General features: G+C 50.5%; 2 protein-coding genes across 2 annotated transcripts in view; one reads left to right on the plus strand and one right to left on the minus strand.

The window, feature by feature from the left end:
* LOC144761836 (uncharacterized) overlaps positions 1-3,515 on the minus strand; it is a 538,733-nt gene extending 535,218 nt beyond the window's left edge. Inside the window, exon 1 of the mRNA XM_078647064.1 lies at positions 3,274-3,515. Coding sequence (XP_078503190.1) covers positions 3,274-3,374 — 101 coding nt within the window. The 5' untranslated portion in view covers positions 3,375-3,515. The remainder of the gene's footprint in view (positions 1-3,273) is intronic.
* Positions 3,516-3,793: 278 nt separating this feature from the next.
* C1D (C1D nuclear receptor corepressor) overlaps positions 3,794-13,484 on the plus strand; it is a 117,556-nt gene continuing 107,865 nt past the window's right edge. The window contains exon 1 of the mRNA XM_078649402.1: positions 3,794-4,034. The gene's annotated coding sequence lies outside the window, so the exon portion shown is untranslated. The remainder of the gene's footprint in view (positions 4,035-13,484) is intronic.

The following is a 13,484-nucleotide window of genomic DNA, read 5'->3' on the forward strand; positions in this document are numbered from 1 at the left end:
TATGAAAGTGGCGGCACCCCCACAGAATTGCAATGGCCTCCCGCTCGATCTGGGAGTAGCGTTGTTCAGTGGGTGTGAGGGTGCGGCTGGCGTATGCAACGGGGGCCCACTCCCCGCCTTGCTGACGCTGCGACAGGACGGCACCCAGGCCAGTGGGGCTGGCATCTACAAGCAGCTGTGATTCGTTTTGAGGGTTGAAGTACACTAGCGTGGTGTCGGCTGAGAGAGCCGCTTTCGTGTTCTCAAACGACTCCTGTTGTTCCGGACCCCAGATCCAAGCGGTATTTGATTTTGTGAGATTCCTTAGCGGTCCCGTGAGATCGGACAGGTCCTGGATGAAGCGCCCGCAGTAGGTCACCATGCCTAAGAAACTGCGGACTGCGGTCACTGAGGTGGGGGCGGGTGCGTCGTGGATGTCTCGGACCTTTTCTGGGTCTGGGCCTACCCCTTGGTCGGAGAACTTGTACCCGAAGAAGCTTATGTCTCTTCGCAGGAACTCGCACTTGTCTTTGTGAAGAGTCAAACCTCTCTCTTTGAGGCGATCGAACACTGCGTGGACGCGCCGGATGTGTTCCTCCAGCGTCGGGGCATGCACCAGGATGTCGTCACTCACGTTGAGTACCCCGACGAGACCTTGAAGGACATTGTGTATAATGTTCTGAAATACTTCGGCGGCGCTTGAGATGCCGAAATTGAGCCTCGTGTACCTCCACAGGCCAGCATGTGTCGAGAAAGTGGTGATGGGGCGTGAGTCGGGGTGGAGCGGAATCTGGTGGTACCCGGATCTTAGGTCCATTTTGGAGAACCACTTGGACCCTGCGAGTTCACCGATGATGTCGTCAATGGTGGGCGTTAGGTGGCGTTCCCTCTTAATGGCCAGGTTGGGGATACGCATGTCCACACATATCCGTACCGCATCGGGCTGCTTAGGTTTTTTCGCCACTACGATGGGGGACACCCATGGGGTGGGCCCGGTCACACGCTCGATGATTCCTGCTTGTTCCAGCATTTTCAACTCGGCTTCCACCTTGGGCCGGAGGTGGAACGCTATCCGCCTGTGTCGCAGAGCCACTGGGGCTACAGATTGGTCAATGTGGAGCTGGACAGGGGGTCCACGGAGGCATCCGATGCCCTCAAACAGTGAGGAGTGTTCAGTGACTAGATTGTCCAGGCTCTGAGCTTGTACGGTCAGGGCGAAATGTATAAGTCCAAGTTCACGGGCCGTCTTGCAACCGAGGAGGAACCCTGACCCCTCTTGGGACACATAGACTTTTGTTTGCAGCTGCCGGGTGTCATGTGAAATGGTGGTTCTGAACACTCCGCACAGGCGTAGGGGCCGCCGAGTTCCGTAGGCAAACACTTGCACTCTGGTGGGGTGGAGTGCGGGGGCGTCTGTTAGGTCCCGGTATACACTGGCAGCCATGAGGTTTATCGTCGCCCCGGTGTCGATGAGAGCTCGGGTGGCCTGGTCGTGGACTTGGACTGTGCACATCGGTTCGGACGAGGAAGCGGGCGTCAGGGAGTTGAGCATGCGCACCACGTGGACAGATGCGGCGTCCTCGTCGTCGTCGTCCATGTCACTGCCGGGTGACGTATCCGGGAGTGGCGCCACCTGCCGCGCTCTTCTGGGTGGGCCGCTGGGCTTCTTCCGTTGGGACGACAGACAGACACTGGCAAAGTGGTTGGCTTTGCCGCACGCACTGCAGACTTTCCCTTGAGCTGGGCAGGCTCCTTTGTGCGGAGTGGTACCCCCACACCACATGCAGTTTCGATCCCGGGTAGACTGGGAGTGCTGGGGCTGGGGGGTCCTCTGCGGCCTGGACCGGTTATCTGGACGTTGCGTTCGGACAGCGCACACTGGTTCTTGCTTGATTTTGACGGCTGGGCCCGGCTCCATGTGGGCCGCCCGGGCTTTGGAGAGCTCCTTGGACCGTCCTAAGGCCAGTATTTCTCGCATCGGCATGGCGTCTGTTTCAAGGACTCTCTCTCTCAGTTTCAGAGATGCGCACCCCTGAATGAACTGTGCGCGAATTTCGTCTTCCGCGTCTGGGAGAGTGCACGTGCTCGCCAATTTCTTGAGGCGCGCGTAGAACACATCAACTGACTCCTCAGGGAGTTGGCGCGCCTGTCGGAGCAGGAAGCGTTCGTAGTCTGCGCTGGTGAACGGTTCGAAATACTTGGTGATGGCGTCTCGCAGGGTGGCGTATGTAAGGGGCGGATCGCCTTCAGTGACTTCCTTGGATATGTCGTGGATTTCTTCCCCTCCTAGGTGTAGGAGCATCGCCCTGCGTCTTTCCGCAGCGACCTCCGCCGCAATAAAGTATGTCTCCAGACGTTCTATCCACTTCTTCCAGCGAGAAGCCTGGGAGGGAGGCGTGCCGGTGACAGAAAAGGGCTCCAGGGGGGGCACAGTGGCCATGTTGGCAGCTGGAAGGAGTAAAGGGATACACCCCTAGCACTCTGTAGGCAGAACCAGGTCCCTCGGGGTCGCCCAGGCCCAACAGGAAGAAAGAGGCTCTTCCGGCGAACACACAGGCCTCACTCCGCCAGATGCGTGAGGAATGGCACCCTCCCGTTCCCGCCGATACGCGAGAAGCGTGAGAGACGGCAGCCGTCGGAACTGCGCATGCGCGGGAGTTCCGGGATGACGGGCAGGCTGGCGGCGGGCAGGGAGCGGGCCGCAGGCCTCCGGGCGGCAGGATAGAGCTGGAGGCAGGGCACAGGGGCAGCCGTGAGGCGCGGCAGGCAGCAGCCCGTACCTGGATGAGGCCACGTGGGCGGGTCGGACAGCGGCACTGGCAGCCGGAAGGCCGGACGTCTCGCCGGAGGCAGGCGGAGCACTCGGGAACACCGCTGAGGCACAGGCGGGCCAGGTGAGGGCGGGAGACGCGGACCAAGCTGCTGGGCGGCTGCGGCAGACAGGAGGCGCGCCGCCGACAGGATGCGCTGCGGGGCAGCGAGCCAGGCGTGGGTGACCGACAGGGTCACGGGTCCGATGAGGCACGCGAAGAGCGGGGGCCAGACCCCCTCGTCGCCAATGTAGTGTCCCGGTGTGGGCCTGAATAAGTTAGACACTGGGACACATGTGGTTGCGGTGGTGGCTAGTTACTTACTGACCACGCCCAGGGCTCTGGGCTATTTATTCATACGTGAGCGCAACGGCGCTCACGTTAGGGTCAAACCAAAGACCCTGCACGTCCCAGGGGGGGAGGCACAGGAACAAATGGGAGGGGGCGTGTGCTGCAGTGGTACGCCCCGCTGCAGCAACACTACACGCTGCTCACGCTCGCCTTGTACTTGGTAATGCCGGGTTTGAAGGCAGGCTCTAGTTTACCGGATGAGATAGCTAGTTTGTCTAGGTCACAGTTATTCATGGCTGCAGGTTTGGGCTATAATCCTGCGGGTCGACGAAGCTGGGCAATGTTCTGCTGTAAATGTGGTTCTGCGGCTGTAATCTCAGACGCCGTTTCCGTGGGAACGGAGCTGTCAGAAGTCGAAGCAGCAACAGGACTGCGTCCTTGGACCTAAATTTACCCTCACACATAGCCTTCGCATACACAAAAGCCAAGTACAAAGGACGGTAGGCAAAAGCATTAAACGGAAGCAAGAGCGGAAGACGAGTACAAGCTAGGTTTCCGAACTCGTTACAGTTTAGGAATGGGTTGAAAATGACCTACTCCCCACTATAGCGTATATAGTTGATATTTATAATCCAAACTCAATATGGCCGATAATCTCGCGAGATTAGATCTAAAACGACGTGAGTTCTCTTATGACCAACGTGATGTCACCCATTTCAAGATGGCTGCCAAAAGTAATGGAAATCGATGTGTACGTCAGCTCTGCTAGAGAAGCTTTCATATGTTTGTCGGCCCTTAGAGAGTGGCGTGCGTAGCTTCCGTGGAGTGTTATTTAAATAAATATTCCGTGCTTCACCCCTACCTCTCTAATAGACTCCTCGCACAGCTGCTTTCCTTGCTCCTGAACGTTAACTTTTGAAACACGTGGGATAGTCGTAAAACAACGCGCTAACGGTACGTTTCTATAAAATACAATAGCTGTAAAGTTGTGGGTTTAGCACATATGGGTGCGATAATTGTTGTTAATGTATTGTACCTGTGTGTGATGAATGGTGGTCTTGCCTTCTCAATTGAAAGCAGTTTAATGAAACAGCGGGCATAGTACTCTGAACTGATATACGTAAGTCGACCAATTTTCAGTTTATTCCTTGTGTGACGTTTCCATTTGCTTAATTACGACTTTGAACAGACACCTCTTCTTGACCGGAACAAAACACTTTTATTAGGGCTAAAGGAGTCCTTTTCCTACTTTATAAGGATCTTTCAGGTCATGGAGGAGTTCCATAATCATATATAGGAACGAGTCCGAATGCTGAGTTTCTTTATATATAATTATGGAACATTCAGGCTCTGATGTCCACTCCCCGATGGTTATTCACTTAGTCTTAGAAAGTTGAGGTGTTTTTTTATTCTGTAGATCGCTGCGGTCAACTATGCATTTAATTTTACCTTTATCACCAGTTTGTCTGCAAGCATAGTTTACTTTACTCCGTTCCTGTTGTCTGTCATCACTCACTCTGGTGTTTCATGAATGAGACCGTGACGTAGGAACTGGGAATCTCTGCTTGGCTGGGGACCTACATCGACACTGTGCCTTGTAGGGTTCTGGCGAAGTGAGTGTCAATCGAGGGAGCATTGCCAACACACAGAAGGTATATGGGGTCTCTTCTGGTTGTTTGGGTAGGAATTCCCTTTACCCCTTAGGCTTGCTGTTTTCGGAAAAGGGAAGTTGGTTTTGGAGAGCTCATCTGTGCGGCCATAAGACACTCGGCCACAGTATGCAAGTTAAATACATTTAGGTGATGGTTGGTGTTTTGTGAGCGTGACTGGTACCTTCCTTTATTTGATTAATTTGACTTGCTTTCACGTTCATGCGCACATGAAGCAGTGTGAGTGGAGTATGTGTGGGTCCTCCGACAACGAACATGCATGCTCTGACTTTTTTTCGTTTTTCAGCATATTTATTTCCCTCCAACTTTGTGAGATGGGGAAACAGAACATCTCTGAATTTAGGGGCTCTAGATCCAGATCTCCCACTATGAAAAGATCCAGAGGTAGATAACGCCTGTCATGAAATGGTGAAAAAGATTCTTTAGGATTCTCTTGTGTTTACAAGACATACCTAAAAATCGTAATAGAAAGTGGATATGCCATCTGAGAGAGCTTATGAGGAAGAAGAATATGCTCGAGCAGCTGAGTTAAAGGGCACATATATTGAAAAAGACTGATTCTATCCATGGTACAGATGAATATGGGGTTTCTGTCAGTTGAGGTACTCACTGCTTCTACAGAGCCAGTGTAAAGGCAATTTGTAAAATCACAAACTCTAGCCTCACCTATCTATCAGCACATTTAAGATGTGGTACTTGTAGAAGGAAGGATCCAGACAGGATCATGTTGCCTTGTTTTATATCTAAACTCTACCCTTTGGAAGACATTGAAAATACATTAATAGACTTTGTGCCAGTGGATTAATTGGTGACTAGCTTAGTAGGTCACGCTTTCATGCCAGAAGAAAATGATTATAAAGACACTACAGATAAAACTGATTTGGCTTTGAAAAAGGCTTATGCAGGCTTCAAATTGTCATTGTGAGCAGGAATTTATGGAGCATACACCAGTCAGTCAATGCTAGCTGACTTTGAAGAGCTATTTAAAGCGGTTCAAGAGGGAGAAGAATGCTCAACCCTTGTGGAACGTCTGCAAAAGCAAGCTGAGTTTGTCAGTCATCTCTTTCAATTTAGTACAAGCAGCAGCGTTGTCACGGGGGGCAACAATAGCTACAAGAAGAAATGTTTTCGTTAGAGACTAGCATATGGATTTTGTACAAAAGAATGCTGCCCTTTGAATTCCATTTGAGGGTCCTAAACCGTTTGACCCTGTTGGATGACAAATTGCTTAGAATAAAGAAAAAACTCTTTGCTGTATACAATCTGTCTACAACATCCGCTCGTCTGGGTTCAAATCAGACATGTCATTTTCGCAGCTTTATCGTCCACAATATAATAAGGATCAAAAAGGCAGAAAGGGTAAGTCTTTAAAACCGAAAAATGACAACAAGAGCTGATCTTGCTTGAGAACAAAAAACAGAGATCCAATGCAGGATGTGGAATAAATTGGCCTATAGGAGGGAGGATTCCTCACCTCCTGGAAGTTTGGAAGCAATACACTTCAGATTCCTGGATCCTACATGTTACAGAATGGAGTTTCTGTCTACCCTATTTGATACAGGGAGCATTTTTGCTCAAGAGCAGGTATGCAAGAAGACGTTGGTGATGCTAAACTCCTCAATACAGGCATTGCTTAGCATTTAGGTTCCGGAACATCAGCTTGGAAAAGGGATCTACTCCTAGATGCAAAGGTGACCGAAGCTTTCGCTTAGTCATAGACTTAAACATTTTAAAACAATGGATAAAGAATATCCATTTAAAAATTGAGACCATCTAGAAAATACTGCCTTTGGTTTCTCCAGTGAGTTACTTGCTGACTATAGACCTGAGGAATACATACTTTTACATACCGACTGCATCAGAACACCAGAAGTTTTTACAATTCTGTGTTTTTGATATCCACTGTTAATTCCAGCTGTTACCCTTTGCAGGCTTCTCAAAATCGTAAAAATATTACTAGATCTGCAGGTCTAATGACTAAAATAATCTACTCGTCCTAATTATAATGCTCTTGTCCCATAAATTGGTTTCATATAATATGATTCTGGGCAAACATTTTAATTCACTGAACCATTGTTTCACGTACCCAAACATCAGGTGATGCCACAGCCTGTGACTGTATCACGGATGTCAATCCCCCTGCTCTGGGTGCATGTTCTCCAACAGCGTTGTCCAGGTGTCTAAGTCCTTCTGTAATTTTTCATCCCTGTGGCTAAGTTCCATGTGGATTTTCTCAGCATCAGCCCATTCCTCTACATCTCTATGCCAACGCAATAGAGGGGTCCTAGTACCCATCCATCCTATGGCTACCCTTCTCTTCGCTAATCCCAGTGCTAATTGTTGGAATCTCTAGTGCATTTTGCCTTACCTGGGTTTCCTGAAGATGCCAAGCAGGCAGTGTCTCATCGAACCCAGGCACTGTCACTTCTCTCAATATTGTCCTTTGCCAATGATTCTGCACACTTGGGCAGTCCCATGACATATACAGGAAAGAAGCAGCCCCTTACCACCAAACATCTAGGATAATCCACCACCCTACTCGCATACATCTTGCTGAGTGTAACCTGCGTGCTATACATACGGTGCAAGAAATTAAAGTGTGCCAATTAAAATCGGGCATTACAGGAGACCATTTTTACTAATTCACAGGCTGCGTTCCAGCCTGAGTCAGTGAGTGCCTACATCTGTTATGTCCCCCATGCCGGACAAGCCACATGTTCTGTCCTGGCTCTGTCTGCTTTGAGCGTTTTGTCAAAGTGTGTTACCAAATGCCTAGCCAACCCGGCCGTCAGCAGATGATCCGTCAATCTTGGAGCGTTCTGGAATTCCTACCATAGCTGGCGTGCCGTGTGTGCCGCCTTAGCATATTGCATGAACTATCCCTCCACCAATCGCAAATGTCTCCCGTACCTCCGTGAAGGTAATTAACCTATCCCCTTGGTAAATGTTCCCCAGATTGTCGCAGAACCTCCTCCCATCATCATGCTATAGACATGCTATCTGCAATTCGCCTAAATGGGAGCTGTGTCCATATGCTTAACTCCCTAGCGAAGGATGGCCTCTTAAAGATTCTAGTAACTAGTCTTTCCCAGATCGCTGCCATTAATCTAACCAGGTATGGAGTATCAGGAGGCATACAAGACTTGCGCATGCGCAAATCCAACAGGGGATGCATTTCGTAAGAGCAGCAAAATAGCCTCATTTTCCACTTGTCATCCACAGATGCCTACCATGCTGCAGTTTGGAGGCAAAATAATAAAGCTCCACATCCATCAGGCCAGGGGTGTGGAATTTAATAAAATATCTACTTGTCCGTGGGACAGGTTTCTTCATAAAGCTACAGTTGGGCGGAGCGGAGGTCTCTGGTTGGTGGGTGGAATGCGAGGCGGTGGTGAAGATTCCTCAGGTCCCGCGCCGTGTAGGGCTTAGTCGGCTTGTGTGAGGAGCTTGAAGGTGGTTCTTTTGTTGACTCTGAGGCAGTGGAGGTCTCTCAGGTGGCCGGTGATGTGGCTGCGAAAGGGGTGTTGAGGAGGAGTCTGGCGGAGGCTTTCTGAGTTTTATGTAGTTTGTTTAGTGGTTTCTGGGTGATGCCGGCGTAGAGTGCATTGCCCTAGTTGATTCTGCTGCTGATGAATGGTGACTGTCTTTCTGGGCTCTGTGGAGATCCACTTGAAGATCTTTCTGACCAGGCGTAGCATGTGGCTGCAGGATGATAAGATGGCTTTGATCTGTTGTCTCATGGTAGGCTAGGAGTCCAGAATGATGCCTAGGTTTCATGCGTGATCTGTGGATGTGTTCCAAGACCTGTGGGCTATCAGGAGTCGTCCCAGGCAGAGGGGGCGGTGCCCATGATGATGACTTTGGTCGTCTCTGAGTTGAGTTTGAGGCAACTGTTTTTTATCCAGGTGATGACAGCGTTCATCCTGTTGTGGAAGTTGATCTTGGGGACTGTGGGTTCGTTGGGGAGGAATAGAATCAGCAGAGTGTCGATTGCGTAGGAGACTTTGTTGAGTCTGTGGCTCCTGGCGAGCCGGGCCATGTAGTTGTTGAAGAGAGTGGGGCTTACGGAGGAGCACTGAGGCTCACTGCAGCTGATCTCTGTGGGTCCGGCATGGAACGGTGGTAGTCTGCCTCTGTGTTTATCCATTGAGGATGGAGCGGATTCATTCCAGAGCTTTGCAACAGATGCCGGCTTCATGGAGTCTTTTGCATAGGGAGCAGTGAGAGATGGTATCGAAGGAGGGCGAGAGATACGGAAGGATGAGTGCTGCCGTTTTGCCTGGGTCGAGGAGAGTGCTGACGACGTCTGTGGCGGTGATGAGGGTGGTCTCGGAGCTGTGGTTGCTTCGAAAGTCTGATTGGGAGAGGTCCAGGATGTGGTTCGCTTCTTTGAACTCAGAAAGTTGGGCATTGATGGCCTTCTCAATGACCTTGTCTGGGAAGGAGAGGAGAAAGATATTTCTGAAGTATTTGAGGTCTGTCTGGTCAGTAGAGGGTTTCTTCAGCAAGGGGTTGATCTCTGCGAGTTTCCAGTCTTCCGGGAAGGTGGTAGAGTTGATGGTGCGGCAGAATTTGGGGGTGATGGTGGTGCTGGTTGAAGATGTGGTGTGGGCAGGCGTGTAAGGGTGGTCCGGAGTGGATGTTCTTCATGATCTTGAAGGTGTCGTCAACAGTGATGGGAGTCCAGCTTGATGAGGGTCTGCTGGGGTCCAGTGTCTTTGGGTGCGGTGGTTGAGGGTGTGGTGGGAGGGTCCTTGGTGTCAAGGCTGTCACAGCTGTCATGTATCTCCTTAATCTTGCCCTGGAAGAAGGTGCTGAGGTTATTGTAGAGGTCTTGGGAGGGTGAGATGTCTGCTATATCTGTGCTGGGCCTGATGAATTCTTTGACCCTGTCGAAGATTTCTTTACTGTTGAGTGTGTTGGTGTTGATCCTTTCTTGTACGGCCGCTTTTTTTTGTTCTAATGAGGTGGTGGTGTGAGGTGACAGCTGTTTTGAAGGCTGAGTGGTCTTCCGGGGTCTTACTGCTACCCCATCTGTTCTCGAGCTGTCTACAGGTACAGCTGGACTCATTAGTGGAGAAGCGTGGCTCAGTGGTTAGAGGCGGCAGACCCGGAAGCTGAGATCGGCCGTGGACCAGGGTTCGATTCCCCGCCTCGGCGGGTCTCGGGCTCAAAAATTCCACGGACTCGACAATTCTCGCTCCGGTGCCTACTCGACTCACGAGGTCACACTCTGCGACTCTGGGCAATAGCATGCTTAATCTCCACTACGGCCCCTCGCGGCGGGATGCCTGGCTTTCACCTTGTGGAAACCCTGCCGGGGTATCTCACAGGGGAATACCAGGACGGGTTCCCTAAGCAAGCGCCTTGATGCCTTCGGGTGATACGTGCGCTATATAAGTCGCAATACATTTACATTTACATACATGAGGGGCGGGAGAGAACTAGCTGGCATTTATGGGGTGTCACTTGCCTGAGGCTTTCTTCAGGGGAGCCAGGGTGTTGGCATAGTTGGAGATCCACCGGTGGAGGCTGCGTGCTGAGGTATTGGTCGCCGTGGCTGTCGGTGGTGGGGTTTTGCTGAAGCAGGCGGTGAGCTGTTTTTCTATGAACTTGTTCCAACATCTGCGAGGGTAGCGGTAGGCGTGGTGGTGTACTGCAGGTTGGTGAAGTAGAAGTGGACACAGTGGAGGTCAGTCCACAGGAGCTCATTGGTGTGGCTGAAGGTGATGTTGCTTGCGGAGTAAAAAGGTCGAGCATGTGTCCAGGTGAGTGATTTGAGGATAAGACCTGTTGTTTGAGCCCAACAGTGGCAAAGTTTTCCAGCAGAGACAATGTGTTTTTGTTGTTGGGGTTGTTCAGGTGAAAGTTGAAGTCGCCGAAGAGTATGTAATCTGTGAAGGTGAGAGCATGGGGTGCAATGAAGTCGATGATTGAATTACTGAAGGGTGGGCGGGGTCCATGGGGTCTGTAGATGACAGTGCCGCAGAGGGTGATGCATGTGTTGGTCTGGAAGTGGAGGTTCTCCATGTTGGTCGAGTGGTCGTCCGCGTAGGTGGTGAGACGGAGGGTGCTTTTGTGTATGATGGGGATACCCCCCCTGGTTTGTTGATGCAGCCCTTGTGAGTGAAGGTGAGAGCATGGGGTGCAATGAAGCCGATTATTGAATTACTGAAGGGTGGGCGGGGTCCAGGGGGTCTGTAGATGACAGTGCCGCAGAGGGTGATGTATGTGTTGGTCTGGAAGTGGAGGTTCTCCATGTAGGTAGAGTGGTCGTCCGCGTAGGTGGTGAGACGGAGGGTGCTTTTGTGTATGATGGGGATACCCCCCCTGGTTTGTTGATGCAGCCCTTGTGAATGATCTTGTAGTTGTCTGGGATGGCGGCGATGTCTCGGATGTCGGTGGCGATGTCTGGGGAGGAGGTGGAGTTCGTCCAGGTTTCTGTGAAGAAGGCGATGTTAGAGCTCGACGGAGTCCAGCAGGTCCAAAGCGTGGAAACTCCTTCAATCGTTCCTCTCGGACCGAGTCCAGATGGTGTCTCTGGGTGACTACCAATCCAAACCATATGTGCTGCCTTGCGGAGTCCCACAGGGGTCCTCGCTTAGTCCTACGCTGTTTAACGTATACGTCTCCTCTTTGGCCCCACTTATTAGTGGTTTTGCATTTGATCTTACAACCTATGCTGATGACACCCAAATTGTGGTGTCTCTCGTACCCGGGCAGGGACTTGGGACTGAGAGGCGTTTTCAGGATTGCATGGAAGCAGTAGGCAAATGGATGGGCGACAACTGTCTAGAATTGAACTCTGATAAGACAGAGGTGATTTTATTTGGTAATGACCATAATTTCTGGACTCCTAATTGGTGGCCGCCATCGACGGGTTCTCTTCCTACACCTACGAAGAAGGCTAAAAATGTAGGTGTTATTGTGGACGACAAACTCAATTTTGGAGACCAAATAAACGCAGTTTCATCTAAAACCGCATTTGCTATCAAAACAATAAAAAGAAATTCTCCCTTTTTACCATTAGGTAGCTGGGATCCATTAGGGACCATCTGACACAGCGAAACATGTCGACCACTCACCTTTAAATACACCGCTCTACATAGTCACACGGGTTGTAAGAAGTGGGGATTTATTGGTTTTTCCCACTCCATCAGCATAAAGAGCATCTCCATCCCCGTTCAGATTTTAACCTAACCCCGATGACCCTATAATAAACACATTGGGGTACCAACGGGTCATTTTATTCTCACTCACAACCATCACTTGGCCCACATGCACAACTGCGGCGACTCCTAAAAGATCTCCATCAAAGAGCCCTCTTTGAGGGCCCGTGAGGGACTGCAGTACCTCTGGTCACACTCATACCTTGTTCTTGGAGACGCCCTATCTTGCAACCACAATAGGCTGCAACCTTCCCCTTTTAGTGACTGGTACCACTATTAGTGATTAGCATTACAGGTACTGGCAGGTAGTAGCCAATGGGCTACTTACCATAAGAGTAACTTCACTTTTTGTATGTCCCCTCCATTTTGGGAGTGCACATACCCCTGATACTGTTGGCTAAAATCCTCACAACCAATATGGAGGATTTTCAAAGGAGGGGGGTCACTTCAGCTCAGGACCCCTTCGTGGTGGTCATGGCTGTGAAGGGACACATCTCTCCTGCGTACTAATTTTACCCCCGACTTTGACGCTAAAAGTGGGGCTTGGTCAGCGGGCGACCATTTCCACTAGCTGGAGAGGCCATGGCTAGCATAACCAACCTGCTCTTGAATCCTGTTCCTGCTTAGGATAGTTGTGAAGCATCTCCACCTAGAGCATGCTTTGTTACTGACGCCCAAGAGCGCAAGGCTCCCACCACAGGAGATTAGAAAAATGTCTGAAAGTGGCAGGCTGGTGCAGACCAGTCAGCCCCACACTAGCGATTGGGTAGGTTTTGAGGGGGCTCCTCTGATGGGCCCTCTGAGTGCATTGATTAATGAATCCAACACTGGCATCAGTGTTTGTTCAATAATTTGAGATGTTTGTAGCAAACATCTTAGCATTGGGTGAAGCCATTGTGGAGCTGTGGGACTTATATTGACAAGCTCCTAGCCCAAGTACTTGATATGGCTTCACCATGCACTGATGATGTCTGAAAATAGACTTGGACACTTTAGAGACTTTCTGATCATGCTGTTATGCCCTCACCAGAAACATAGTGCACCCTACCTCGGGCTGTAAGGCCTGTTGTAGGGGTGACTTCCATGTGTGCCCAGCCAGCCAGAGGTACAGGTATGTGTGCCAGGTTGACTCTTTACTTTCAGTTGCTCCAAAACACGCAGGCTGCAGTGACAGTGTGCATGTGTTTGGTGAGGGGTCTCTTAGGGTGACATAATGCATGCTGCAGCACGTAGAGACCTTCTCTGATGACAATGCCCTTGGTAACACCGGTACATTTTCCACGGGCTTATATGTGGGCCAGAGGCTTACCTATTGTGGAAACAAAGATATAATTTTGGGAAACAACACAGGCACTGGGAACCTGATTAGCAGGGACCCAGTGCACATTCAGTCATAGTTGCATTCAGATTCAGGCAAAAAGTTTCGGGTAACCATGCCAAAAGGAGCACTTTCCCCCTTCTTAACTTCCTGTTTTTGTCTCCTGGCTGAGGTGGCAGGGTCCACGTCACAAGTAATGATGGGGACATGGACATAGGGATAATGCCTTACTCGACTTCCCCAATTT

The sequence above is a fragment of the Lissotriton helveticus genome, chromosome 6, assembly GCF_964261635.1.
Source record: "Lissotriton helveticus chromosome 6, aLisHel1.1, whole genome shotgun sequence".
Lineage (NCBI taxonomy): Eukaryota > Metazoa > Chordata > Amphibia > Caudata > Salamandridae > Lissotriton > Lissotriton helveticus.